Source organism: Spermophilus citellus (genome assembly GCF_964194105.1).
Source record: "Spermophilus citellus genome assembly, chromosome: 6".
Lineage (NCBI taxonomy): Eukaryota > Metazoa > Chordata > Mammalia > Rodentia > Sciuridae > Spermophilus > Spermophilus citellus.
Window position 1 is genome coordinate 20407155 of NC_138187.1, and position 27927 is coordinate 20435081.

The window sequence follows — 27927 nt, forward strand, 5'->3', positions numbered from 1 at the left end:
CCTGAACCCCAGGCCCTGCAATTCCTGGGGAAGTGAGGTGTCCCCGGAGGTTGTACCCTGAAATTCTGAATGGGAGATCTTCAGCAGGGGCTGGCCGATGCCAGAGAACACTCTGGGCTGCTGGGATCCCCCAGTCTCCTCGCTGGGAGCCCTCTGCAGGCAGGCATTGGCTCCAAACCCAGTCGATAGGTGAGCACACTGAGTCTCAGGATGCAGGACCCTGGGTACCAGGGGGCCCCCAGTAGCTCCTTTGTTTATTGATTCATTTGGACCTTTAGCTGGTGTGTGCACTGAGTCGGGCCCTTTGTCAGGTCTCCTGAGCTCTCCTGAGCTGTTCCTGTTCTTGATCAGACCCCCAAGCTGTTGTCGGCTTGCCCCGGCCACACTTAGTTGGACTGTTAAGGTGGCCCTGGTCATTGCCAGCTGATCAGTTCCTGACCCCAAACCTGAGGCACCTGACCCCCAGCTTCTGCAGAATTGGAGACCCTGAGCCTGAGCCATTGATGCCTCTTCTCCCCCTTCACCACACCAGGTCCCTGCCTCCCCGCCCCACACACCTGCTGCTGGCATGGCCCCGGGGGTAAAGGTGAGACCCGGAGGAGGGGAGGGCAGGGACTGCTTCAGGCCCAACTTCTTGTAGCCCCTCCTGAAAGTTCAAGGACAGCTGAGGGGACAGCTGAGGCAGCCACCCTCAGCACAGGCTGGGGAGTGGCAGCTGCCCTAAAGACTGTGTGACCTTGGGCAAGCATGTGGCATTTCCCAGAGAGGGTGACAGAGAGCAAGCCACTCTCTCTGTAGCCAGCAGGGCAGCTGTAGATAGGAGTTGGATCGTGAGAAGCATCCAGGTGTGTCCTAACCATCCGGGAAGGAGTTCACATGCCCTGGCAGGTTGGGACCACACACTCACAGGAAGGGAGTGGACCCAGAGTGGAGAGTGGAGTCATTGACCAGGGGGAGACATTAGGCCAGAGGAGGACCGTGTCTAATCTGCAGTGACCCCCCACTGAGTCCAGGCCTCTGCAGTCTGGCCCTAAACCACCTCACTCCCCAGCCTGCTCTCTCCTGGCCCATCTGCTCCGGGTTTTCTAATCATCTTCCGCTGTCCCATGCTGCACCCCGCCTGGGCCTAGAGCCCCACTCTAGAATGGCCTGGAAGCAGCTTCTGCCTCCACCTCCCCTTTTGACCTGACCTGGCCTGGCGCATCCTGTAGAGATGAATGTGAATGCTTGGTGGCTTGGTGGCTTGGTGGCGTGTGTCTGCGTGCGCTATGGAAGTTCCTCAGCACATCTGGGCTGTGACCTCCGGGGGACAGGGCTGTCTGGTCCCCATCACATTGGCCTTGTCAAACTCAGAGCCCAGCATATGACCCAGCACGTGTTGTCACATACAGCTTAAGAACGGGGCGGGGTGGTGGCCCAGTGGCAGAGCGCTTGCCTAGCATGTGGGAGCCCTGAGTTCCATCTTCAGCACCACGTAGAAATAAATAAAGTAAAGGTCCACTGACAACTAAAAAAAAAAAAAAAAATACAGCTTATAGAAGCGTTTTGTCAATCTGGTGTATTTACATGTTTACATTTGCTGTCGGTGCAAAAAAAAAAAACAATTGGAAGGTCTCATATTCAAATACTGATTCAGGTCCTCTGGAAGAATCAGGTGAGGTGGCAACCCTATGCCGGAGCTGAGGAATGGCCACCTTGTTTGGACAGGGCACATGCCCCTGCAGCTTGCCCTAGGACCCCCCTGGCCTGTTCGCTCATTGAGATGTGACCTCCTGGCCACTGCCACTGGCGTCCAGGGCTGAAGGCCCAGGGAAGAGGCTAGAAAAATGTTTGCTCAGCAGGGGACCTTCCGTGTGTCTCTGCACGTGTGTGTTCCCGGCCTCCCCTGCGCAGGCCGGAAGATGCAGAGAGCAGTGTCCATCCGGGGTCTTTAGGGCTCAGAGGTGAAGTGGGCATGAGCCTGGACACTCTGGTCCCATCTCTGTCACACACTGCCACCCTGTGCTAGAGGCATCCAGTCATCTAAATCTGTTGTTACTCTGCCACTTGCCCAGGAGCAAAAGTCCAAGGTTCTAGACCCAGGACCTGCCAAGGATTCTCAGAGGAAGGCTTCCTGCCAGGCCTCAGTTTACCCATCGGTCCAGAGAACATTAGGCTGAAGTTTCCCTGCCTGTAAGCCTCCTCCTTGCTCTCACTTTGTAAGACTGAGGTCTGGGTTTCAGTCAGGCAAAAGGGTGCGTGGATGCAGCAGTCACTCAGAAACCCAACATTCCCTAAACGTTAATGAAACTGATGGGTGTTGCCAAGTAGATGGGCCAGGGGCCAGCACTGGGCCCCAGCCACTGGGCATGGCCCTGGAAGGAAGTGTGCCATCTTTCTGGATACAGGTCTATAGCAGCCTGAGGTCAAAGTAGATGGCAGAGCACCATGGTTGAGAGCGCGGACTCTGGACTCTGCCTAGGTTTGTACCTCATTTGGTTGCTGTGTGACCTTCAGCAAGTCACTTAACCTCTCTGGGCCTCAGTTTACTTATGTGTAAGACAGGGATAATACTAACCATATAGGATCATCTGGGGGATTAAGTGAATGAAATCATGAAAAGGGCCTAGGACAGGGTCTGCTCTAGAAAATGTGCCCAGGAACTGTTGGCAGTTTTTCAAAGGGGCATTTGTGAGAGGGTGGGTAAGCCTTGGTGGTTATGCTTCCCTGGGCTGGTCCCAGGAAGTGAAAGGCTGTTGGTGCTGTCCCAAGACAGGACAGGCGTCTTTGGAAGGTAGCAATTTGTAGTGCTTAAGAACACCTCACCCCTGCTCCGAGGTGCACAGGGTAGGGTGGGCTCAGGGCTGAGGGTCCGGGGGGCTCTCTGAACCTTGCCTTGGAGCTCAGCCTGAGGAGCAGGGTTCTGGGTAAGGCTGTCTGCACCCCGGCCTCTGCTGTCCAGCCAATGCCTGCGGGTGGTCAGTGACTGCCGGAGGCCTCTGCCCCAGGCAGGTGGCTCAGGGCCAGAGCCAGGACCAGCACCTCCTGCAGGCCCCAGGCATCCCTCGCCTGCTCCATCTGGGTCTCAGGAAATGGCAGCAGCTGGACCTGGAAGCCACCTCTCCTGCCCACCCCCCGCGCTCCATCCACACCATGGCTTGGCCACATCTGAGAGAGGACTCTCCAGACCCCTCTCAGCCCCGCCTGGGGACTATGTCACCCTTGGGCTGGAAGGAGGCAGTGAAGAGTTTACCCTGCCAAGTGCACCCGGCGGCCAGGCACGGGGTGTCATCTTCTCGTTTGGCCCCAGGCGCTGCACTCCTAGCCCTGAGCAGGACTCTTGAGCCCAGCTCTGCCACTCCAATCCAAGCCAGGCACCGTGAGGCACGCCTATAATCCCAGCAGCTTGGGAGGCTGAGGCAGGAGGATCATGAGTTCAAAGCCAGCCTCAGCAAATTAGTGAGGCCCTAAGCAACTCAGTGAGACCCTGTCTCTGAATGAAACACAAAATCAGGCTGAGGATATGTCTCAGTGGCCTAGTGTCTCTGAGTTCAATCCCTTGTGCCTCCCCCAACCCCCCCCCCAAAAAAAGCCATCCAGACCCAGCTGTGTGGCTTTGGGCAAGGTACCTAACCTCTCTGTGCCTCATACCCCTGTCTATAAAATAGGGGCGATACTAGTACCTGCCTGTAGGGCCATCATGAGGCTTAAGTGAATGAATATTTGTAAAGGGCTATGAATGGCACCTAGTGTCTCCTGAAGTTTTGCCCTTAGTCCTCAGAAGCCCTGGGCAGAAAGGGAGCACCAGCCCCACTTTTAGAGGCTCCAGGTGAGGGGACGGGGCTTTGTTCAAGTCCCTGTGTCTGCAGTTCAGGGAAGAGTCCCCCACCACTCATACACAGCCCACAAAGCATGGCCGTGAGAAGGACCCAGGGGGCCTGGTCTGGGCTTGGCCACAGTCCTGATGTATTGCCGGGCAGGGAAGGGTCTCCGCTCTCGCTGGATCCTGAGGAGTCTCTGAGTGTGAGGGTTCGAGGCCCAGGTGGGTGTGGTGTGTCTGCCTCCACCAGTCAGGGAGGAGGCTGGCTTCAGGAAGGGCTTGCTCAGGCCTGGGATTTAGCGTGCTTCTCACCGAGTGAAAACCAGATCTGTGTCCTGGTTTCCAGAGCCCTACATGACAACGGCCTCCCCCTCCCCCTCTGGCCACCCCTCGGCAGTCCTGCCCCTGAACACGCCTGCGCAGTCCACCTCCCTGGCTCCCACTGGGAAAGCTCTCCAGCTGTGTGTCCATGGGCGACAGGCTTCTCAGCGAGGCCCTGTGGCCACCACTCATGGGGTCCTTCCCTTCCTGCCTATATCTCCCTCTAGAATGTCTCCCATTGACATTCATCCCTTACCTCCCCTGTGGTCCTGGGGATTGAACCCAGGGGTGGTCTACCACTGAGCTACGACACCAGCCTTTTTTATTATTTTGAGACAGAGTCTTGCCAAGTTGCTGAGGCTGGCCTTGAACGGGAGACCCTCCTGCCTCAGCCTTCCAAGTTGCTGGGATTACAGGCCTGTGCCACTGTGCCCAGCTCCTCCTCGTCTGCCACCAATCAGAACACAGGCTCCTTGAGGGCCCGGCTGTTCCTGTGGCTCACTGCTGTCCTCCAGGTCCAAGAACAGTGCCCAGCGGAGCGCTCCGAAGGCGCTCCACGAATACTTACTGAACGATCTGGAGCCAGCAGATGATCTCTGGGGCCCTTCCTAGCTGTGTGACCCGGGATGCTTACTTAATCTTTCCTTCTCTGGTCTCCGGGGATAATAAATAGCTTCTCCTAAGTTTGTTGTAGGGTTTAAATGAGTCAAGATGCATATGAAGCTCCCCTCCCCTAGTGGCTCAGGAGCACTGGTGTCTGAACCTCTGTCTGAACCTGCGTCCTCACTGTGCTCATTAACTGATGAGGAGACCGAGGCTCAGGGAGTAAGTGATTTGCCCCAAGCCTCATGAGCCGGATGGTGGTGTCCCAGCCTGGGCCCCAGCCTGCTGGGCGACAGCACATCCGTCCACTCCTGTAGGAGCAGGGGGAGGGGCCGAGTCTCCCAGGAGCCCCTGCTCACCCAGCCAAGACCCCTGCCTCGCCAGGCAGTGGTGAGGGACCCCAGCCCCCTGTGCCCTAGCCTGTCCCCCCCCCCCAAGGGCCGGGCTGCCCGCCTCCCCCAGGCAGTGAGGCTGGGAGAACCGGGCCCCACGGCCCCAGGGCTGCCTCTGCCCCAGGCCCTGGAGCAGGGGAGGACGAGGCCCAAGGCTCCCGCCTCCCCTGGGGCCAGAAGAGGTTCTGTAGCCTGTTCAGCTCTGGGTACCAGCTGCAGGCTGGCAGAGTCACAGACTATTAATAGCCACCAAGGCTGTGCCCCAGGGAAGGGGCAGACTGCGCGCCAGCTGGGAGGGGAGTGGAAGGAGAGGCTGAGGCTGGAGCCAGACCAGGAGCCTCACCCAGCACAGGGAACCCTGCGGGCCCTGGAGGGAGGGCAGAGAGGAGGAGCAGGCGCTGTCCCGCCAAGGTGACCAGTGGGGTCTTGGTACAGTCCCCACTCTGCCTCAGTTTCCTCATCTGGGAAATGGGAGAGGTGGGTCCACTGACCGTTGTTCCTTCCGGCTTGAGTGGGTTCAGGGTGAGGTTTAGGGAGTCTAGATGGCCTCTGTGGACAGGACAGAAAACCGGGCTCACCTGCAGCATCAGCCACAGAACCAGCTCCCCGGCCCCTCCAGGCATCTGCTCAGAACCAGACACTTGGGGACATGCTCCTTTTGTCCTGCGGCGGCCCACCAGGCTCACTGGGCATGGTCAGCTCCGTCTCACTGTGGGGCAAGCTGGGGCTTAGGCAGGTGGCACAGCCCGCCCAAGGTCACACTGCCAAGAAGGGACAGAGCACGGTTTTCACCTCAGTGGACGACAAGGACGAGACCTGAGAACACCGTCTTCTTCCTTTGAAGCAGAACAGGGTGCGTGACAGGGTCTGTACTGTGTCAAAGGACCATGGGGAAGCAGAGTCCCATTTAGAGTCTGGGGGCTCCCCAGGGCCCTGTCCTCTGCTGTTGTATATAGAAGGGGACACTGCTGCATGGGGACATTTCTCAGGGAACAGGGTCCTGAGCTTGTAAAGATTCCTGAAAGATAAGAACCACTAAATCAGCTCATTTCATAGGTTGGAAAATGGAAGAGAGATGGCCAGGGCTCCCAGGGGACCAGTGGCCGAGGCCCGAGCCTGGCTAAGCACCTCATAAGCCTCCTTCAGGGCCCAGAGGGCCTGGCTCTGGGTCCCCCTCTCCCTAGCAGTGACAGGAGAGTCCACGTGCAGACAGCTGTCTGAACTTCAGTAAACTAACGTGAGGGGAAGGGACATCTTTCAGGGAAAGTGTTAAAGTCATGTGGCCCCGGAAACCTGGCTTGGGGACTCAGAGAAAGGGCTTCCCCTCCCGAGCTCCACCTGGCCCACTGTGGGGACTTAGGCGGCCGCTGGGCAGGTCACTGTCCTCTGGACCCTCTTGGAAACCTGGCTCTGTGCCTGGGTGCAAGAGCAAATACAACCTCTCCTGTCACTGTCCCCGGTCTCCTTGCTCCCCAGCCACACCTGGCTCCTTTTACCCCCAAGGCCCTACAGGACTGTCCCTAAGGAAGTGCCTTCCTACAGCACTTCCCTTCACTCCCCGAGATTCGGTTGCCCTGTGGCAGCCCTGGGGCCAGCAGTCAACGCACCAGGCACCACGGTTCCAGGTGCTTGAGACTTGGTGGGACAAAGAGAAGTCACAGTAGATGCTGCGAGGCGGTGAATTGTGTCAAACATCTGCAAATGGTACATCTACCAGGGGAAAGAGAGCAGGGTGCGGAGTCAGAGGGCAGGAGGGCAGCCCTCGCTGGCAAGGTGTCCCCTGAGCGGGTCCTGGGGGAAGGAGCCAAGCCATATGCTGTCAGAGAAGAGCTTTCTAGGTGGAGGGATCGCCCCACGCAGGACTGGCTGGCTCAGGAACAGCAGGAAGACCCGAGTGCCAAGCACAGGGCCCAAGAGAGTCGGCTCGGGGGCCAACAGGGGCATCGGGAGGACCTTGTAATGGGACGGGAGCCAGTGGAGGTGCTGAGCTGGCAGTGATGGGGTGCCCCCTGGCTGCTGTGATAAGGGCAGGCTCTGGGGGCAGGGGTGGCTGAGAGGCTGATGGCTCGGACCAGTAGGAGTGAGGGGTGGTGACAGGGTGGGTGCCACAGAGGCTGAGTGGCTTCGGGAACCCTCGCAAGCGAGAACCCTTCCCCTACGTCAAGGTAGCACTAACCATCTGGAACTGCCTGACCTCGGTGACAGTGACATGGAGGCCCAGAGAGGATGAAGGGGCTGATGACCACTGCTGTGTTCCTCCAAGAAGCAGCCCTGCCCTACCTGGGAGTCAGGGGTGTGGGGCACAGCTCCCAGCAGGGGGTCAGGCACCTGCAGGTGTCCCAAACACACTTGTCCTTCAACTCACACCCCTGTTTCTAGAACTTACCATAGACAGATACCCGTGCACTCAGCAAAACGACTGCGTGCATGCCACTCATTGTGTGCAGTGAGTAGCAAAGCGTCGGGTGTGACCGGGTGTCTTTCAGTAAAGGTCTGGTTAACTAAATGGCACTGTGCCCAGATGTGGCTTTCCAGCCACCATCCCGACTTCCAGTTCTCCAGTCCCTCGCCTGCTCCTCATCCTCTAGGGCCTCTTGCACTTGGAGGCTGGGCCTGCCCGGGCGCTGTCCACGCCTGTGGTGCTGAATGCAGTGGGGCGGGAGGGGGACCTGGGGCTGGGAACCAGAGACCAAGAGCTAAGAGGGGGAGTCGGAGCTCTGCTGCTCATGCACGGATTGATTTGGGGAGAGTTGCCTAACCCCTCTGAGCCTCAGTGTCCTTGTCTGTAAAATGGGGTTGCAGTGAATATGAAATTGGCAACATAAATGGTGACATTCACGCTGTCATTTTAGAGACATCAGCCTAGAGGTTAAGCTGCTGGGTGTGAGTGATGGGCGCTGGGTTTGAACCTTGGCTCTGTGGCTCCCTGGATGGGATGATCTCAGTTAAGGGTGCCTCAGTTTCCTCATCTGTAATTTGGGGGTAATATGTCACTAATATGTCATGGGATGGTGTAAGGATGAGTTCATTTACCTGAGGCGCTGGGTACTCTACAGGGCTTCCCTGAGCATTAGCTACCTGTCACTTTCCTCTCTCTGGCTGTCACCAACCGTCTCAGCCCTGCCAGCCTTTCTGTGCACAGTGACCGGTGCCACTCACAGCTGCTCCCATCTGTGCTGTGCAGGGGGCTGAACTGGGCTACCAGAGGGGACAGCGCCTTGCCCTGTGGCTCCCTGGCTTCTCGCTCAGCCCTACCACTGACTTTCTCAGTGACTGTGAGCAAAGCATGTTCCCTCTGGCCCTCAGTCTCTGCGCCTGTGAAATGGACCCAACGGTCCTTCCTGCCACCCGTGGAGAAATAATTATGTGCCCGCAGGGTCACATTCTGAAAAGCCAAGATGTAAAAAGTTACAACTTCCCAAACACTCACAGAATTATTCAGCCCGCGTTTGTCCCATCCTGGCCCAGTGCTGGGAATGGCTGGCTGATGGCGGCAGGGGCTCACTCTCCAGGAGCTCCTGGGCCTCTTGCTGGACTGTACGGACACTTTTCTGGACTCTTTAGGTGGGGGTTTCTCAAACTAACTCCAACAGGCTTCATTAAGCCAAAAAGGAAATAGACTGATTCATGAAAGAAATGTTCCGGGGTGTGACTGGCTCAAAGTCACCAGGAGTCCCTGTATCTTTCATCTCCTCATGTCTCTTTGCTGCCTCGTGGTCAGGCAGACTCACCCGCTCATGGTGGTAGACAGTCCCCAGCAGCTGTGCCCTCCAGCTTTACAGCTCAGGGCGAGAGGGCACCTCTGTGCTGAGACCTGTAGCCAAAGTCCTAGCACTTGACCCTGGTGGGTCACCTTTGGTCACACGTCCATCTCTGGCAGACATGGATCTTTGGTTTGGCGAGGCCTAGGTCAGCCCCATGCCTGAAGCCAGAGTGGAGACGACCCTCCTGAACCACACGGACAGAGAGAGGGCCATCCAAAGAAAGGGGGGCTCTGGCTGAGCGGAAGGAGACAGACCGTGCTCACTCAAGAAATCATTGAAGGGGCACCGTGGTGCACGCCTGTCATCCCAGCCGCTCCGGAGGCTGAGGCGGGAGGATTGCAAGTTCAAAGCCAGCCTCAGCAAAAGGGAGAAGCGCTAAGCAACTCAGTGAGACCCTATCTCTAAATAAAATGCAAAATAGGGCTGGGATGTGGCTCAGGGGTCAAGTGCCCCTGAGTTCAATCCCTGGTGCCCCAAAAGAAATCATTGGAGGGCTGGGGATGTGGCTCAAGCGGTAGCACGCTTGCCTGGCATGCGTGCGGCCCGGGTTCGATCCTCAGCACCACGTACCAACAAAGATGTTGTGTCTGCCGAAAACTAAAAAATAAATATTAATATTAAAATTCTCTCTCTCTTAAAAAAAAAAATCATTGGAAATGCGTGTTGAGGCCAGGACTGGGCCAGATCTGCTCTTAAGACAAGTTATTTGACGAGCAGGATCAGAGCCAGGAACCTGGAGGCAGGTGAGAGAGGAGGATGGAGGTGTAGAGCGCGCAGGCTGAGGGCGCAGCTCCTGCCACTCGCGGTACAGGGACCAACAGGGATGCAGGCGAAATCACAGGCTCCTTGGTGCCGACTCCACCAGCACACGGCTGCTTCTTCAGGACCTTTTAATAATAATACTAACCAGAGAAGGGAGGCGACCCACCCGGGACAAGGGTCCAGCCCATGGCATCCTCCCCACCTGGCCCCTGTTAGGGTGCCCTCAGCACCTGCCCATTCCAGGCCCCTAGGGGAGGGGACCTGGGCATGGAACAGGGGATCGTAGGATCCTAGTATGAGAATCAGCAGGACCTGGCTGGATCACTCGGTCCAGCCAACCCCCCAACCGAGTCCCCAGCAGATGGGCTCCCAGCCTCTGCTTCTCCACCCCCGTGATGGGTAACGCACATCCTTCCTGTAGCGTCTTATTTTGAGTCACTCTGCCCGGGTCTGCCTTCAGGAGCCTCACAGGACACGGAGCGTGACAGCCTGGGATCAGCAGCCCGAGTTCAAATCACAGCTCTGCTAACTACAAACTCTTGGGCAAACTACTTAGCCCCTCTGTGCCTCAGTAGCGGTCCTAGGCCACTTAGGGCCACTGCAAAGTACCACAGACGGGGTAACTAATCATGAGCAGCAGTTTATCTCTCACAATGCTGGAGGCTCAGAAGTCCAAGGTCAAGGTGCTGGCGTCTGACAAGGGCCTTCTTGTCGAGCCATCCCATGGTGGAAGGCAGCAGGACAAGAGAGAGAGGCCAAGTGGGGGCTGGACTCAGCGTTCATAAGGAACCCATCCCCACAGTAATGGCATTAGCCCATTCATGAGGACACAGCCATTGTGTCCTAACCAGTTCTTGCACTCCCACCCCTTAATTAAATATCAACATGGATTCTAAAGGGGACACTGAAGCCACAGCAGAACCAGAGATAGCAACAGCCAGCTTCTACCTCCCAGGACAGTGATCATGAAGTGACGTGGCCCAGCATGATGAGCACGGCACCCGGCACGTGGTAAACGCTCAGTAAATATGTGGCCAGTGTTATTCTCCCACAAAGCGGGGGAATGGCAGGCTCTCTTCTCGACAGACTCGTCACTCCCACTCACTCCTACAGTTGGATTCTTGTCACTTGGCCGCAGTGTTGTCACTATCCCGGGTAACCTCTGGCTAGGTTCCAGGCATCTGAACACATGGAGGTTCAGATATTAGCTCTGCGTCCTGGCTACATAGCCCCTGAACTGGAGCAGCACCAGTTGCTGTGACAAGTCAGCCCAGGTCGCAGCCTGACAGCAGAAGTTCGCTTCTCGTTCTCAGAATAAAGCAGACAGGAACCCTGGCCCGCAGGTGAAGTCACAGGGGCACCTTGGTGCCTGAGACCCCAGCACGTGGCTGCCTTCCACAGGGTCTTGGAAGAATGATACTAACCCAGGGAAGTGAGGTGCCCCATCCAGGAACAAGGGTCCTCCTGATGCCTGGGCCCCTCCTTCCTGGGGCCCCATGCTCTTGATGGACGGCTTTGTCATGTACAGTTTACCCCTCCATGAAGCTTTTCTCAGAAAACATAGGACGCTTCCTGTCCCCTTCCCACGGTTCTTGTGAGGACTCAATGAGGGGAGTTCTGCCGAGCTGGCAGCGCTCCCTGCGCACGCGTGTTCCAGAGACTGTATTTGCGTGCGTCTGTGTGTGTCCGTGTGTGCCTGGGGACATGCCTGTGTGTCCGTGTGTGTCCACGCGTGGTGGGGACAGGGCTTCAAGGCAGGCCTGAGTCGAGTGTAGCTTCGCAGGGTGACACCAGCCCCAGCTGCCTGCCAACAGGAAGTGGTGGGCGGTTCAGTCTCGCTTCTCTCCTGGGAAACCCTCCCCCACCACGGTGGCCCTCCCAGCATATGGCAGAGCCACCCTTGCTGCGTTAAAGAGGGGCCCCACCTGCTCTCAGCCACTCAGAAGGGAGATGGAGGATCTCTCTTGGGGCCAGGGAGGACACACCCTTGAGGTGCATGGCCCAAGGAGGTCCCCAGGGGCTGCAGAGTGAGCCTGAGTGTGGATGGATGTGGCAGCCACTACGCGGAGGGGACTGAGGTCAGCAGAGGCCACAGCTGCCCTTCTAGTTGCTGCAGTGACAGAAGCACTTGAGGATCCAGTCCCCCCAGCGCTGGCGCACGCCTCGCGGCCTTCCCGCCTGCTGCCACTCAGATGTCCCCGCTTCACTCAGGGCCTGGGGTTCTCATCTGGAAAAGGAGCAGAGCAGCTGGCGCCTGTGCAGCCCGAGCCCGGTGCCCAGTGCCAGGCAGGTTCAGCAGGGCCGCCCGGAGGGCGGGGCTTTCCTGGCTGAGACCCCGCCCCCCCTGCTCCCAAGTGATCTGGGGGAGATGAGCCCAGCATTCTGGAAGATACGGTGGGTAAGGTGCCAGCCTGGAGCCAGGCTCAGGACTGGCTGTGTGACCTTGGGTGCAGGACTTAGTCTCTCTGCACCTCATTTGTGTATCTAAAGTGACGGTGTTATCAATGATACTTACCCTACCCAGGCGCAGTGGCCCAGGCCTGTAATCCCAGTGACTCTGAAGGCTGAGGCAGGAGGATGCCTCAGCAACTTAGCAAGACCCTGTCTCAAAATTAAACATAAAAAAAAGGGCTGGGGATGTGGCTCAGTGGTAGAGCACCCGTAGGTTCAATCCCCAGTACCACAAAGATAAATTAATTAATTTAATTAAAAATTAAAAAAAAAAAAAACCTACCCTGGAGGATATTGGGAATCAGGCAAGGTAGCCCCTGGCCCTGTAGCAAGAGGGACAGTTAGTGCTGATGGCACTCGTTTCCTTCACCGTATGGATATGTGAACTGAGGACCAGAGGAGTAGTGGGACCCACTGAAGGTCACCCAGCCAAAGTGTGGCACACGTTGGGATCAAGGCTGCGGAGCCTTGAGGCCCGTGATGTTTCTGTCACTGCCACTGTGCCTCCTAAGTCACATTGTGGTAACTGGGTCAGAGGCAGTGAGTACCTGGGCAATGACGTGGTGGCCGGGACAGGCGTGTGGATCGATTCCTTGTGGAAAACAGCCTGAGGGACAGGCAGGAGGGGGCAATGTGGGGACCCCCCAAACCAGACCCTCTGTGGAGTTCCTGGCCTGATGGACAGGGGTGTTGTCCAGACACACCCCCTCCCCACAGGGTCAGCAGAGTCCATGAGAAAGGGACAGGGTGCAGGATCCTGGTGCTCACAGAAGTGGGAACTGGCACCTGCTGGGCATCAGGGAAGTGACAGAGGTGGCTTTGCAGCGCTGGCGGAGACTGGCTGGGCCCACAGAGGCTATAGGCGAAGAGCAAGGGCTGAACCCAGGTCAGCTTGGAGGACAAAGGGGCAGGGGCAAGCCAGGTAGCCAGCAGTCCCTGGTGTGAGCAGGGAAGGCGTGTGGCTACTTGCAGCTGCCAGTCAAGCTCCCAGGGGACGCAGAAGCAGTCCAAAGCCACTGGGCTGAAACCTGAGGGGAGGGGGCATTGCACACTTGTGTACACATGTGCTTGCACTCACAGGGACTGTCCACCTCAGCCCTAGGGAGTCTACACATGTCGGGACCAGGTCAGGAGAGCAGCCCAGCATCTCCCCGACACCATCCACAGAAAGGGCCAAGAGAGCAGGGCATAGTGGCACACACCTACAATCCTAGCAACTTGGGAGGCTGAGGCAGGAGGATGACAAATTTGAGGCCAGCCTCAGCAACTAGGGAGATCCCTAGACTGGGGATGTAGCTCCATGCAGAGCCCTTGCCTAGCATGCAGGAGCCACTGGGTTCCATCCCCAGTACCACACACACACAGAGGCCGGGGGCTTGGGACACACTGGCCTGAGGACACCCACACAAAAATAACCACAGCATTCCCTGCTGGCACCAAGCCAGCCCAGGCAGTTTCTCAACTCGGTCCTCGTCACCGGGTAGTGGATATTTGCCGGGGTTGGAAGAAGTGATCTCTGGCTGCCCAGACACCAATGAGGGAGCAGCATGGGGAAACAGCACCCCCTACGGCCCAGCTGTGGCTACTGCAAAGAGACCCAGAGCCGTGCAGCCTAGAGCTGGGACCACCTGGACGCCTGGTTCCATCAAGATCTGAGGGCAGAGGAAGGGGAGGCAGGACTTGGTTTCCGGAGGTCTGTGCCATTCCTCCCTCCAGGGGTCTCTAAAAGGAGCTCACCGGACTGCAGACTAGACCTGAGGGCGACCATGTGGCATTTCAGATGAAGTCCCCAGCACACATTCTGATCAAAGTAAACTAGGAGAGAAACGGCCCTAGCTGGGGAGGGAAGGGGCTGTTAGAGCCCGGTCCCCGAGCAGAGCTGGCTCATGAATGGAGGGAGCGAATCCTGAAGGTGGAAGTCAAGCTGGGGGAGGGCTCCCTGCGCCCCAGCCAACCGGGAGGATGGTGCAGATGGAGCTCCGCTTGGGGCTGGTGGGAGGCCAGGAAGCTCCGTCCTGATGTTCCTCCTCCTTGCGAAGTGGGAGGCTGGGTCGTGAGAGGGAAGAGGAAGAGGCTTTGGGCCTGGGAGGGAGCCGCTGGGCCTGGGGGAGGGTGCTGGGCTCCTGAAGAGTGGCCCCTCCCTGCAAATGCTGCTCATGATCATATGGGCATCAGGCCAGGCACTTATGGAGCGCTTACTGTACACAAGGTACCAGGTGCTTCATGTCTACCATTTTACTTGATCCTATCAGCTTAGCTAATAAGTGCCGTGGTCACATCCTTTTTGTAGAGGAGGAAATCAAAGCCCAGAGACGTGAACTAACCTGCCCATCACATCCAGAGAGCAAGCGACAGATTTAGGACTCAAACCCAGGCTGTCTGACTCCAAATCTGTGCTTTCTCTCAGATGGAGCGATGGTGCTTGTCCTTCAGGGAGCAGAGGACTGGGGGGCTGGGAGTGCTGGGTGAGGCCTCTGGGATTAGAAGTAACAGGGAACCAGGCCAGGGCAGAGGGAGGTGCGCCAGGAAGGCAGCTGATAGAGGGCCGGTATTGGCCCCCACGGCTGATGCGCGCATGCGTGCACACCTTCACGCAAGCCCCGGGAAAAGGCCCAGCCCTCCCTACTTTGCACGCAAGAAATGAAGGTCCCAGAGTGGACACCTAGAAGACAAGGATGGGGCGGGGCAGGAACTTATAAAGGGGCAAAAGCAAACTCTTGGGGCGATGGGCATGTTCGTTATCTTGATCACAGTGGCGGTTTCATGAATATGGATCTGTCACGACTTGTCAGATCCTGGTGTTTGGCTAGGTGTAGTGATGTGCCTCCGACACACCTCGACAGACTGCAGGAAAACTAAGTGAAGTAAATAACAGGGGAAGATAAAGGCCAGGATTGGGCATGAGCTCCCTGTCCCCCTCTTGAGTTTGCTGTCACCCACTTGGAGCCTTTCAGTCAGGTCTCCTGTCCCCAGGCCTGGACTCACCCCCTATGACACCCTCCTCCCCCCCACCCCAATACTCACAGTTAGATTCAAGGACACTGGTCTACTTGGGGACAAACGCAGTGGCCATGAGGGGTGGGTCCAGGAGGACTGCCCCAGGTTGTGTGGACAACAAAGGAGTCTCAGGCGGTGACTGGAAGGAAGGACGGGGTCTTTGTCCCAGCCTCCAGGGACGGGGTAGGGTGCAGCCTTGGGACCACAACTGTGTTGTGCCCGAGCAGGGTTGTGTTGTCATCTGTTGGGGGAGGTCTAGGCAGTGCTGTGTGTGGCCGTGTCCTGCCAGAGCCAGGGCAAGGCCATGTGGCGAAGGCACTGGATGCCGCAGTCCCCCCTCAGGCCTGCCCTTCACCCATCCCAGCCTTGTCCTCCCACAGCCCACGTCCCCTTTAATCATCATATATGATTTATGTTTTCTCTGTTTATTGTCCCTTCTCCCTGGGACATAAGCACCGAAGAGCAGGGATTTGTGTGTCGGGTGGGTGCTGCGTCCCTGGGTTTCGATGCCCGCCTGACAGCACTTGCTTCGTATTTGGGGCTGGGGCCGGGATGAGGCTCAGTGAGAGCTGAGCTTGCCCACAGTCCTGGTTTGATCCCATCTCCTGAGAAAGCAAAGCACAAGGCAAATTTATGAATGAGCACACGCACCTGAGGTTGACATGGCCGTGTCTGTGTGACATAAATGTGTGTCTTGCCTTGCACTGGGTGGATGACAGCAGCAGACCAATGGGCCAGGGGTGCACAAGTGTTAAGGAGCCATAGGGATTGGCTCCAGCCTGACCAGGAAGCTTCTGGAAGGTGATGTGACAGAGATGCTTGATGCCCCCTTGTGGTCATCTTGGGCATAGCATGGGGCCCAGGAGTGTTTCCTGGGTGCAGGGGAGGTGGCAGGTAGGTGGAGAAGGGGGACCTGGTCTGATGTCACTCTTCACACTGAACGCCCCCACACACAACAGGGAGAAGATGAGCGTGGGCTGCCCGGAGCCCGACCCGCCGCACTCCCTGCCCTGCTGTGGGCCAGGGACCACCCCAGGCCCAGGCACAGGTGTACCTCTCCTGACCGAAGACATGCAGGCACTGACCCTCCGCACGCTGGCTGCCAGCGATGTCACCAAGCACTACGAACTTGTCCGGGAGCTGGGCAAAGGCACCTATGGGAAAGTCGACCTGGTGGCCTACAAGGGCACAGGTGAGTGTCCGCAGGGTGGCCGTTATTAAGGTTGGTGGGGAGCTAGGAGGCAGAGACGGTGGTCCTGGTGGAGGGGACAGGAACTGAAGCGGCCCAGAGAGGAGACCGAGAAGATGGGACAAGGAGGACTCGGGGCAGAGTTCCAGGCTGGAGGGCAGGCCATTTGGGGGCCATCTGGGGGCCATTTGGTACAGCCAAGGGGATGCACCCAGGGACCTCAGGAGTTCGGGGGAGAGGACGGGGGTACAATTGCGCTTGGGGAGTTGGTGATGTGGTGATGGCTAGCCCTAGGGAGGTGGACGGAGAGTGAGGGGTCCTTGGGAGTAGGGTACCATGGTCAGAAGGTGAGGTCAGTGTGACCATCACCATTTCTCCAGGGGGACACTGAGACCCACATCTAGCCAAGGTCGTGCAGTTAGAGGTCTCAAACCTGGATGGCACCCAGTTGCCAGCCCCAGAGCCATCTCGCTTAGCCCCCACCTCACAGCAGTGCCTGCTCAGAGGGCACACAGCCAGGGCCGGGTCTCTGTGCCCACTGAGGGCAGCAGGAATAGTACTGGACATGGGTCCCTGATCACTGCTTGCTTGCTATGTGACAAGTGACCACCTTCCTGTGCCTCCATTCCCTCATTTAGAAAACAGGGCTAGCGCTCCCCTCCTAGGGTCAGTATGAAGCATGAGTTGTGAATGTGAGGTGCTGGAGGCGGTCCTGTCATAGGAAGTGCTCTGTGGACACACGTGTGTGCACCTGGGAGGGCACACGTGTCTGTCCAGGCACAGTGTCAGGGGCCTTTGTCTTTCAGTGTCGTATCGTCTTTGTTCACCCATTTAACAAATCTTTGCTGAGCAACTACTCTGTGCTGGACTCAGGGACGCAGCAGCTGACAAGGCAATTTCCTGTGCTCGAGGAGCCATGCTCTGGCTGGGAAAAGAGATGCCTCAAATAAGTATACAGCATGGCTGCAAAACAGGAGAGCAGGGGCGGGAGGCTGCAGCCTCCTGAGCACCTGAGCAAGGCCTGCTGTGTGGCCACAGGCAAGTCCATTCCCCTCTCTGGGCCTGTTTCCCATCTACAGGACAGGGCCCATCATGCCTGCTAGAGCCCTGGTGGGCCTTGTTGCTGGACAGGCTGTGCAGACAGGTATGGGATTGTGGCAGGTGCAAGGTACAGGGAGAGGCCTCACCACTGTCACCATGGCCCCCACCAGGCACAAAAATGGCACTGAAGTTTGTGAACAAGAGCAAAACGAAGCTAAAGAACTTCCTGCGGGAGGTGAGCATCACCAACAGCCTCTCGTCCAGCCCCTTCATCATCAAGGCCTTCGACGTGGTCTTCGAGACCGAGGACTGCTACGTCTTCGCCCAGGAGTACGCGCCTGCTGGGGACCTGTTTGACATCATCCCTCCCCAGGTACCTGGGGTGGTGGCATAGAGAGGGGAAATGGTCTTCAGGGTCCCTAGAGTGTGAGACTAGGAGTCAGACGGTTGAATCAACAAGCATTTATTGAGTGCCTACTGTATGTCAGTCTCTATTTGGAGAGCTGCGGGAGAGAAAGGTCCTGCCGCTGTCCTAGTGAAACCTGCCCCTGGTAGGCTAGACGACAACAGAGGCGAGCACCCGGGAGGAGACAGCCGGGCCATGGGCTCAAGTCCAGCGGCACCTTGCTCAGGAGCTGCTCAAAGTGGGAGGTGTCAGGTCCACCTGGAAAGGAGGTGACCCTGGGGCAGAGAGAGTGAGGAAGACCCCAGGATAGACTCTGCTGTGTCAAGTGCTGGTGGAGGAGGCCTCCCGGAGCCTCAGTGTCCTTTAGGGGAAGTGGACATAGGAGCCACCAAAGATTTAACAGACCCCATCTGAAAAGGGGCTTAGGGCAGCACCTGGTCTGCACCTGGGGCTCAGTCTGGGATTGCCACCATTTATTGAGTAGGGTGGGGGATGACAGCCACCCCTCCAGACATGGGATGGAAAAGTGCCTGCTACAATGGGGGGGGGGGTGGCTGGCACCAGGACCTGGGGCAGTCACAGGAGAGGGGCAATGTCCAGTTAGAGGCAGCCAGAGGGCAGCAGCCCCAGGGCAGGGCCTGAGGGAGGAGGAGAAGGTGGGGTGGGGACCGGCGTGCCTGGTCACCACTTAACTTGGCTCTCCTGCCTGGCTGGCAGGTTGGGCTCCCCGAGGACACGGTGAAGCGCTGCGTGCAGCAACTGGGCCTGGCGCTGGACTTCATGCACGGGCGGCAGCTGGTGCACCGCGACATCAAGCCTGAGAACGTGCTGCTGTTCGATCGCGAGTGTCGCCGGGTGAAGCTGGCCGACTTCGGGATGACACGCCGTGTGGGCTGCCGCGTGAAGCGCGTGAGCGGCACGATCCCCTACACGGCGCCCGAGGTGTGCCAGGCGGGCCGCGCCGACGGCTTTGCGGTGGACACGGGCGTGGACGTGTGGGCCTTCGGTGTGCTCATCTTCTGCGTGCTCACCGGCAACTTCCCGTGGGAGGCGGCGTCGGGCGCCGACGCCTTCTTCGAGGAGTTCGTGCGCTGGCAGCGCGGCCGCCTGCCCGGGCTGCCGTCGCAGTGGCGCCGCTTCACGGAGCCGGCGCTGCGCATGTTCCAGCGCCTGCTGGCCCTGGAGCCCGAGCGCCGCGGGCCGGCCAAGGAGGTCTTCCGCTTCCTCAAGCACGAGCTCACGTCCGAGCTGCGGCGGCGGCCCTCGCACCGAGCGCGCAAGCCGCCTGGCCCCGGGGACCGCCTGCCCAACGCGGGGCCGCTGCGCCTCGAGGCGCCTGGGCCGCTCAAGCGCACGGTGCTGACCGAGAGCGGCAGCGGCTCGCGGCCCGCGCCCCCCGCTGTCGGTCCAGTGCCGGTGCCGGTGCCCGTGCCCGTGCCCGTTCCGGTGCCCGAGGCTGGCCTGGCGCCCCCGGGGCCCTCCAGCAGGACCGATGGCCGCCCGGACAAGAGCAAAGGGCAGGTGGTGCTAGCCACGGCCATCGAGATCTGCGTCTGAGCCGGCCCCGCCGCCCTCGGGCCAGGGCGCCGAGCACGCAGCCGGGCGGCTGGAGAGCAGCCCTCGGTCCGCGCTGAGCCGGTTCTGCCAGGCGGCGGGATATGGAGCAGCCGCTGTGGCGGCGGGAGGGAGTAGCAGTAGAGTAGGCGGCCCAGGCACCCGGCCAGTCCGGCGGGCGGGTGATAGAGCCACCAGGAGACCCCGCGGCCCTGCCGGTGGGCCTCGGCCCAGGGAGCCAAACCCCACAGACTCGAGGATTCAGAGGCCCCGACACCAGAGCCAGGGAGCTTGCGGGCCAGACTCCCCCACACCTCCCTGAGCCCTGGGAACCCTACAAGTTGCTCCTGGCCCTTTGCACACCCTGGTAGATTATCCCACAGTCCCCGCCCTTCTGGCCACTCCACTCTGTCCCCATTGCACCCTGGGCACGGAAAGGGACTGAAGCTTAGGGCTGAGATGGGGCGCCAGTCCTGGTGCAAAGGAGGAGGGCATCCAGCAGAGGGGAGGCATATCCTGCCCCTTTCCTGGGAGGCTGGAGGGAGAGGCCAAGCCCCTGGAAAATGTAGCACAAGTCTGGATGTCACATATGTGCGGGCACAGGCCCCAAGAATCTAGTGGTGACCCTACACCCCCATTCTGCTGATAAGAACCCTGAGCCCAGGAGGGGAGACATTGCCCTGGCCACAGAGCCACTGAGGTGGTGCTCTGGTAGTCCTTCCCCTCTCCCTATCCCCAAAACTACTGTCCTTACACCTCTGGGGAACAGAAGGGCTCCAGGGCAGGGGTCTCAGGGGCCGCTAGGGCAGGGGAGCCCAGGGCAGGTCCAGCTCCCTCTGCAGGGGCACCTGCTGCCTGCCCCAGAACCCTCTCCCAGATCCTCCCAGTCCTCGGGCTCCACCCGGACACTCAGCCGGGACCCCAGGGGCAGCAAGTTAGTTTGGAACAATCATTTCTCCTGGGCTGCTGCTGGGGTCAGACATTCCATTTCCACGTTGCCCCGTCAGGCTGACCCCACCCCTACCTCCGTAGTCCCTGGAGAAGGCAGGGGTGGGAGGGCACCTGTGGGCATGCGGGAGGGCGTGGAAGCCCGCAAGGGTAAGTGACTGGTGTGTGCGGGTGTGTAGAGCACATGTGTGGGATGCCCTGTGCTTCCCGGTGACTGTGCAGCCAGACGCCTCCGCACCCCTGCCCGGGCCTCCTCACCAGGCAGCTGTCAAGAGGGTGGCCAGGCCTGCATTTTGACCACACCCCTCAGGGAATCCAGCAAGGAGGCACCTGCAGGCTGATCCTGGCCCCTGGGCGGCAAAACCAAGAGGAAAGGAGCCAGCCTCAGCCAGCTCCCCGCGACCCGCCCTCTTTGGAGGCTGGGCCCACAATAACCTCAACGTGGGTGAGGCTGCTCCTGCTGCCTGGCAGTGCCCTGCCCACCAGCCCCGGCTGCCTCTACCAGGGTTCCTCCTGGGGTTCTGGAGCATTTGAGGGGACTCCTTGATAGGCCAGGCCTGCGACAGGGGACACCAACCACCCTCTGGCCTGGAGCCCCCACATCTCCACCCACCCCCTCAGTCCCACCACGCAAAAGGGCTATCGGTCCCCTGCCCTGCCCAGTTTACAATCAGCGTGTGTCGTCCAGGGCCTGGCCCCTCCCCAATGCGCCCGATCCTCGAGACCCCTCTCCCAGAGGGCATGGGGCCCACCTACGCCAGGTAAGTAGCAAACCCCCCCGCCACATCTCAGAGAAGGCCCCGTCACTGCCCGGCCACCTGGGCCGTCCAGGCCCTCTGTCCCAGCAGCCACTTCTCCTTTTGCCTTAGGCCTCTCGACAGCCTGATCTCCTGCAATAACAAGGATGCGAGACTCCAGTCCTCGTCCCCGCCAGACGCCCTCTCCCTCTCTGTTGAGATCCTGTTGGGAGTGTCCTCCCTTGTCGTACTAGTACCTAGGATGTTAGAGCTGGGGGGACCGTAGCTATGTAGCCCAGTCCCCTCTGTTTTCAGCGGCAGCAACCAGCCTGACCCTGCACAGGACTGGAACTGGGCCAGGACTCTGTTCCTGTTGCCGCCGCCGCTGCTGCTGCTACTGTCTCTGTTGGTCGGGTTGGGACCCTTTGCCCCTTAGGAGAGGTGTTGGTCACAGATGTTTACCTCAGTTTATGTCATTGTTGAAGAAACAAACAAAAAATAGCAAAAAATTAATAACACCGTAGACATGGAGACTTAGAAGACAAAAAAAAAAAAATCACAAAAAAACCCTCCCCCTTGCGGTTCCTCTGTGAAGGTACAATGTGTACGTGTGTGTGCGCACCTGTGGGGGTCTCTGACCCACCCCGGGGCAGGCCAGGGCGTCCTGGGCCTCTGTCCAAGCCCCTGTGTCTCCCACACTGCCCCCGTCCTTCGGTGCTTCCCAGAGGCCCCTCTGAGCTGGCCTGTGGGGTGTGGGGAGCCCCATGGATGGGAGGTGGGGCCACGGGCCAGCTGGAGGGTCCCCCACCAGGTCCACTGAACAGAGCCCCCAGGCTGGTAGCATTCAAGCCTGGCTTGGGACCTGGGGCAGGGTCCTGGGTGGAACCTCAGACCCAGAGCCCCAGACTCATGTCTTGCCCCTGCGACCCCCCAATATGTGTTTGTAAATACTCTGGCACCCTTTGGCCCTGAGAAAGTTTTTAAATGTGTTATCTACTTCTCTTATCATGACAATTGCTATAAAATAAACAAAAGTTTAGAAAAATTATCCCTGGGTGGCTGCGTTGTCTCGACTGCAGGGTGGCAAGGGATACATAGGGCCTCTCGAGGTGGCATTTCCAGACTGGGGGCTGCTACCCCAGGCCAGGGCTCAAGGGTGGGGGCACTGAGGACCTGACTCTGGGGAGGGACAGGGAATCGTCCCTAACCTGGTGTCCAGCTTCAACCTGGAACCTTCAGACGGGGCAGGAAACAGGCCAAAGTCCTGAAGAACAGAGCCGGCCGGTTCATCTGGCCACCACTCAGCAATCATTTATTGAGCACCTTTGGTAAACTGGCTCCAGACAGAGCAGTGAGCAGTGTCCCCTGGGCTTGGAAAGCAGCCATCTAAAGATGGAGATGGACGTTACCCAATCACAAGGCCAGGCCCTAAAGCTCATCTGGTTTGGAACCGTCAGGAATACTGGCTAAAGACAGTTCTCTGGACCTTAGGTCACACGGGGGGTGGGAAGCTCAATGGGCAGCAGACGTGGCCAAAGGCCTAAGGAGGTTCTGAAGCCGGGGAAGTGGGTGGCTAAGGGAGTTACTGAGTCAACGTCCACTCAAGGGTGCACGGGCTAATTATCTACTCGTGTCAACAGAACAGCTCTGGATGCAGCCCCACCACCAGAGCCTGTCGCGGTGGCCTCTTTGGCTCACAGTTCTCTCTCTGGAGTCCCCCACAAGCTCTTCACGGGACAGCAGCCAGAGTGGTTCTTACTTATTAAAAGACCCGTCGCTCCGTCAGAACCCTCCGCTAGCTCTCCACATCAAAGCCCAGGTCTTCTCAGGGATCCCCAGGATCCCACAGGGTAGCAGGTCAGGCCCTGCTGCCTTCCAGCCTCATCCGGGCTCCTTTCCCAGTACCACCTGCCTCTATGTTGGCCTTTCACTGTTCCCAGGACAGCCAAGCATGGCCTCACCTGAGGGCCTTGACCTTCACCTTGGACTCTCCCACCCTCCCTTCCTCCAGGTCCCTACCCAAAGGTCAAAGGATCTGGGGCTGCGGGTCCTTATTGACTTCATCACACACCGTGCAGCCTACACCACCGCCAAGCCACATATTGTCAACCCTATCTCCTTGCTAGGACGCAAGCTACGTAAGAGCAGAGATAGGATTTGGCAAATGGCTACTCCCCACCGCCCCATCCATGCCTGGTACAGGGCCTGGCGCATGATGGGCACTTTGCCACAAGTAATCAAATCAATGAACGAATACCCAACACTGTTTTCAGAGAGCAACAGACAGAGAGGCAATCCACGCCTGTCATCCCAGCAGCTCGGGAGGCTGAGGCAGGAGGATGGTGAGTTCAAAGCCAGCCTCAGCAGCTTAGCAAGACCCTAAGCAACTCAGCAAGACCCTGTCTCTAATAAAATATCTAAAATAAAAGGGCTGGGGATGTGGCTCACTGGTGAAGTGCCCCTGGGTTCAAACCTCTGTACCAAAAAATAAAAAAATAAAATGAAGTTTCCTTTTAAAGAAGGAAACAGACATTAAATCAGTTACATAATGATCTATGGAATGGGGGAGGAGAGAGAAAAAGAAAAAGGAAAAAAGAAAAAATACCACTCAGACCAGATCAGAAGCTAGAGGACTGCTACCCAAGAATTGGATCTATGTTAAAGAAAAACTCCTTCATTCCAAAATGTCTGCCACTGTCCTGCAGTAGTAAGGACAGACACCTGGGGACAATTGTCCCTTTACAACAGATTGGAGGGTGGAGAGGAAATCTACAAATGCAAACAGTATAGCAGGTTCCCCAGCTTGGTGTACAAATCATCACCTCTTTGGGACACCCAATGTGTCCAAAAACATGAGAATTAACCACTAGAGGGCCTGGGTTTCCTGTTGAACAGCTTCTGTCTCTGCCACTCTGGTGTCATCCCCACAAAACCTTTACCCTCCTACCCCATGATAATGGCTTGACAGGAGGAGTTCCCAGCCCTATCCACACACTACAAAGAGCACCAGACTGATTTCCTGTGAGCTCCTGGGACCTTTCATTTAGGCTGGGTCCCCTCCTCTAGATCATGGCCAGTTCCCTCTTGCATGAGTTCAGTGTCCTTTTCTGTCTGTGGTCTCCTGTCTGGACTAAGTCAGTCCCTCAAAACTCCCAATAACATTGAACTTCAGAAGGAAAAAGAATTGTTGTCTGGATTCCTTTTTTCCCAAGATGCTCCTTGAGTGAGCTCTATGCAAATTTTCCCCATAAGTAATCCAAGACAAGGGATATTGGAAGAAGCAACCTGGAAGGTCCCATTCTGCCTTTTGCTCGCACAATAGAAGCCTCCTCAACCTAGATTTACATCAGTGAGGGGGAGTCCCCGAACGGCACCTCCCTCTCTCAGAAATGCCAAGACTATATACCATCTAGTGCCTGGTTTAGGATGGAAATGTGGGCGAAAGAAAAGTAATTTAGAGGTATTTACTGGCAGCTGAGGGAAGGAGATTGTTCATCACCCAACCTTGAGTTAGCGGAGCTTTGGAGCAATCAGGAATCCGGGGGTTTCCATTTGGAGCCAAAAAAGGGCAAAAAGAGGAGAGTGACTTCCGAAGCCAAGCACATTAGTGACAGTCAAGAAAAAGACTAGGCACTGCCTGAGCCAGGAGAGGGGGACCCCACCTCGGGGATCCTCGAGATCATGAAGGACTTGATTTTCCTTGGTATGTAGTAAGGGCAGACTCCAGACATTTTATTCTGACCTTAAAGGAAAAGGGGGGGGGGCGCTTCTGGAAGTGGCGGATTTGGGATTATAGTTCATTACAATTACGGTATGGACCATGAGATGCCACGAATACTGTAAGATGTGGCTAGGTGTGTGACTTGGTGGTGCAGCAGTTGTTTACCACGTTCAAGACCCTGAGTTCAATTCCCAGCACCTAATTATAATAATAAAAAAAGATGTAGTGGATATCCACTAATTTTGTCGATTTAGCATTTTAGATGCATGAAAAACGAATGAATCACACGAGCTGGGCGCTATGGTCCACGCCTGTCATCCCAGCAGCTCGGGAGGCTGAGGCAGGAGGATCGCGAGTTCAAAGCCAGCCTCAGCAAAAGCGAGGCCCTAAGCAACTCAGTGAGACCCTGTCTCTAAATAAAATACAAAAACAGGGCTGGGGATGGGGCTCGGTGGTCAAGTGCCCCTGAGTTCAAGCCTCAGTACTGCCCCCCCAAAAAAAAAAAAGAAAAGAAAAAAGAATGACATGAAATCTCTGGGTAATAAGGGACACCAGAAAACTGAGAGGAGGTCTAGGCTCTTGGGATGTGACGGAGTCACAAGTCTGTCCCTGGATTCTGCTGCCCGGGAAGGAATGGGACACGTCCTCTTTGCCACCTGCAGACTGACATCCTGCAGCCACGCCCCCTCTGGGGTTCCCAGGTACCTCGTGTCACCCAGTCTCAGAAGATGCTCGGCTTCCTCTGTCCTCCATCTGCGTCCCCTGTGAGCCCAGCTCTTGCTGTAGTTCCCTAAATTCCTAGTCCATGCTGACAGGGAGAGACCGAGGTGACTTCGCTGGGACAGCAATGGGATCCAGCCCACGGAGCTCCCTGGATGCCTGAGGCCCCAGGGACCCAAAGGGTCTCAGAGCTCTGCTGGCTCAGCCAAAAGCTGTCACAGCAGTCCTTAACCTGGCTGCTGATTAGCGTCACCCACCAAGTAGCTGAGGACCGAGGAACATGAGGCTGGCCAGAGCAGAACACGGGGTGTGCTCCAGACAGCGAGGCTGGTCTCTTTCCAAAGTAAATGTCGCAGAGGCAAGAAAAGATGAGGGGCTGTTACACCCGTGTTTCTGAAGCCTGGGCAGGAAGAAGAAGGCCCTGGCTGGTTGGAACAGGTATCTGGGCACCTCCCCCAGAGTCCTCTGGGGTGAGGCCTGTGAAGTTACATTTCTAATAAGTCCCCAAACTCACTGCAAGTACCTGTACCAGACCAGAAGAGTCTAAGCAGACGCAAGACTGTGTGGCTTCAGCTTAACTGAGTGTGTCAACTGAGTGTCTTAACTGCCATGTGTAAACCTTCTTGGGTCCTGGTTCAGAAACCAAACATCTAGCTGGTGGCCCTTGAAAGAAAAGTGACCACAACACTCAGAGCGACCAAGAGAGCTTTATTGCAGCAGTGCAACAGAGGAGAAAAGAGAGAAAGAGAAAGTGAGAGAGAGAGAGAGAGAGAGAGCGCAAGAGAGACAGAGAGAGCAAGAAAGAAAAGAGAGAGGGGCCCGGCAGGAGGAAGTTTTTAAGTTTTTATAGCCCAAATCTAATGGGGTCTCTGGGTCTTCAAACTGCCTTGTTGGCACACAAGGGGGTTAAGTGCTCGGCTTTGAGCAGGGGTTTGAGTGTTCAGTCTTGAGCGGGGACTTGGGCGTTTGGGCTTGAAGCAAATAGTTGGTAAAGAACCAGACAGAGGGTTGAGTGGCCAGGTCATCCTGCAGCTAACTTTGTTTGGCATGCCCTGCAGACAGCTCACTCAGCCTGTCCTGCACCTAACAGCCCTCACTTGTAATCCCAGAAGCTCGGGAGGCCAACAGGAGGATCACAAATTTGAGGCCAGCCTCAGCAATTTAGCGAGTCCCTAAGCAACTTAGCGAGACTCTCTCTCTAAATAAAATATTTTTTAAAAGGGCTTTGGATGTGGTTCAGTGGTTAAGCATCCCTGGGCTCAATTCCCACTATAAAAAAAAATCTATAAAATGCAATTTGGGAATAATTGGTTTCATTTGAATATTGATTCAATATGAGCGGATTCCTCTTAATTTTCTTGGGTATATGATAACATGTGACTAGAGGGGAAAGCATTTTTATTTTTTAGAAGATAGATGCTGAAGTATTTCGGGATTAAGCGTCATGGTGTAAGGGTCCAGCAGAGCATCGGAGAAAGAGACCACAAGAGACCAACTTCATGCAATAAGCAGGGGGGAATTTTATTGAACCAGCATGCTGGGGCTCTGTGCCCACTCAAGAAAGGAGAGCAGCCCAGAGCCCAGAGCAGAGGTCAAGCAGAGCTTAAGTACACTTTTTGGAGAGGGCGGGGGGCTTTGCATACATCAGAACAAATCATCATGAGGCGCGGGAAAATTGAACAACAATTCTGAGACATGATTAGTACATTCATTGGCAGGAACAGGCTGGGCAGGGGTGATTGGTCACTTCTAAGCGGGGTACACATTTAAACTGATTGGTTTTGTGGCCTGGATGCTTACGTGCCGAGCTACTTGAAGCCCTTAGCTATTAAACAACCAGGGAATCAATGGAAATATTTACTGGGCAGTTCCAGTATTGTCCTAACAGCTACAGAGATTACAGGTTCGGGGGTAGCAGAGGAATTTTAACAATACCTAGTCTTTTACACTTTAACTCAAGCTTTGCAGCTTAGAATCAGCTTAGAAATTTTACCTTTACAATGGTATCTACAATTAAATTTTCAATGTTTTAGCAAAATACACACCAACAAAACACACATGACTGAATCTCCGTTGTGGCTGTGTAAGTGACCATTACACCATCCTTTCAACTCTTCTGTGTTTAAATGTCTTTTTAATTTTTTTTTAAGTTGCAGGTGGACACAATACCTTTATTTTGTTTATTTGTTTTTTATGTGATGCTGAGGATCGGACCCAGTGCCTCTCACATGCTAGGCAAGTGCTCTACCACTGAGCTCAACCCCAGCCCCAGCTCCTGTGTTTGAATATTTTGAAGATGAGAAGCCAGGAGGGGACTGAGAGAAGGACTGTGTGGCTTCAGCTTAACTGAGTGTGTTGGGGGCTGCTGGGAGTCCAGGCTGGACCCCACCACGTCAGCCCCGCTGGATCCCACTGAGGACTTTGGATTCCATCCTGAGACTATGAGGAAGCCCTTGGAGGTGTTAAGCAGAGCGTGACATCAACTGATTTTTTTTTTAAGTGTAGCTTTTTGATAAAGGTTC

At 56.8% G+C, this 27927-nt stretch overlaps 1 protein-coding gene and 1 long non-coding RNA gene across 5 annotated transcripts in view; one reads left to right on the top strand and one right to left on the bottom strand.

The window, feature by feature from the left end:
- SBK1 (SH3 domain binding kinase 1) overlaps window positions 1–22012 on the top strand; it is a 51113-nt gene extending 29101 nt beyond the window's left edge. For all 4 annotated transcript variants that reach the window (XM_081299211.1, XM_081299212.1, XM_081299213.1 and 1 more), the window contains 3 exons: window positions 16049–16281; window positions 17490–17692; window positions 18443–22012. In XM_081299211.1, coding sequence (XP_081155337.1) covers window positions 16049–16281; window positions 17490–17692; window positions 18443–19282 — 1276 coding nt within the window. In that variant the 3' untranslated portion in view covers window positions 19283–22012. The remainder of the gene's footprint in view (window positions 1–16048; window positions 16282–17489; window positions 17693–18442) is intronic.
- Window positions 1591–9364, bottom strand: LOC308651764. The gene is made up of 2 exons (XR_014022666.1): window positions 2801–9364; window positions 1591–2706 (listed from the first exon to the last, which is right to left on the bottom strand). It is a non-coding gene; the product is annotated as an uncharacterized lncRNA (long non-coding RNA).
- Window positions 22013–27927: the final 5915 nt, after the last annotated feature.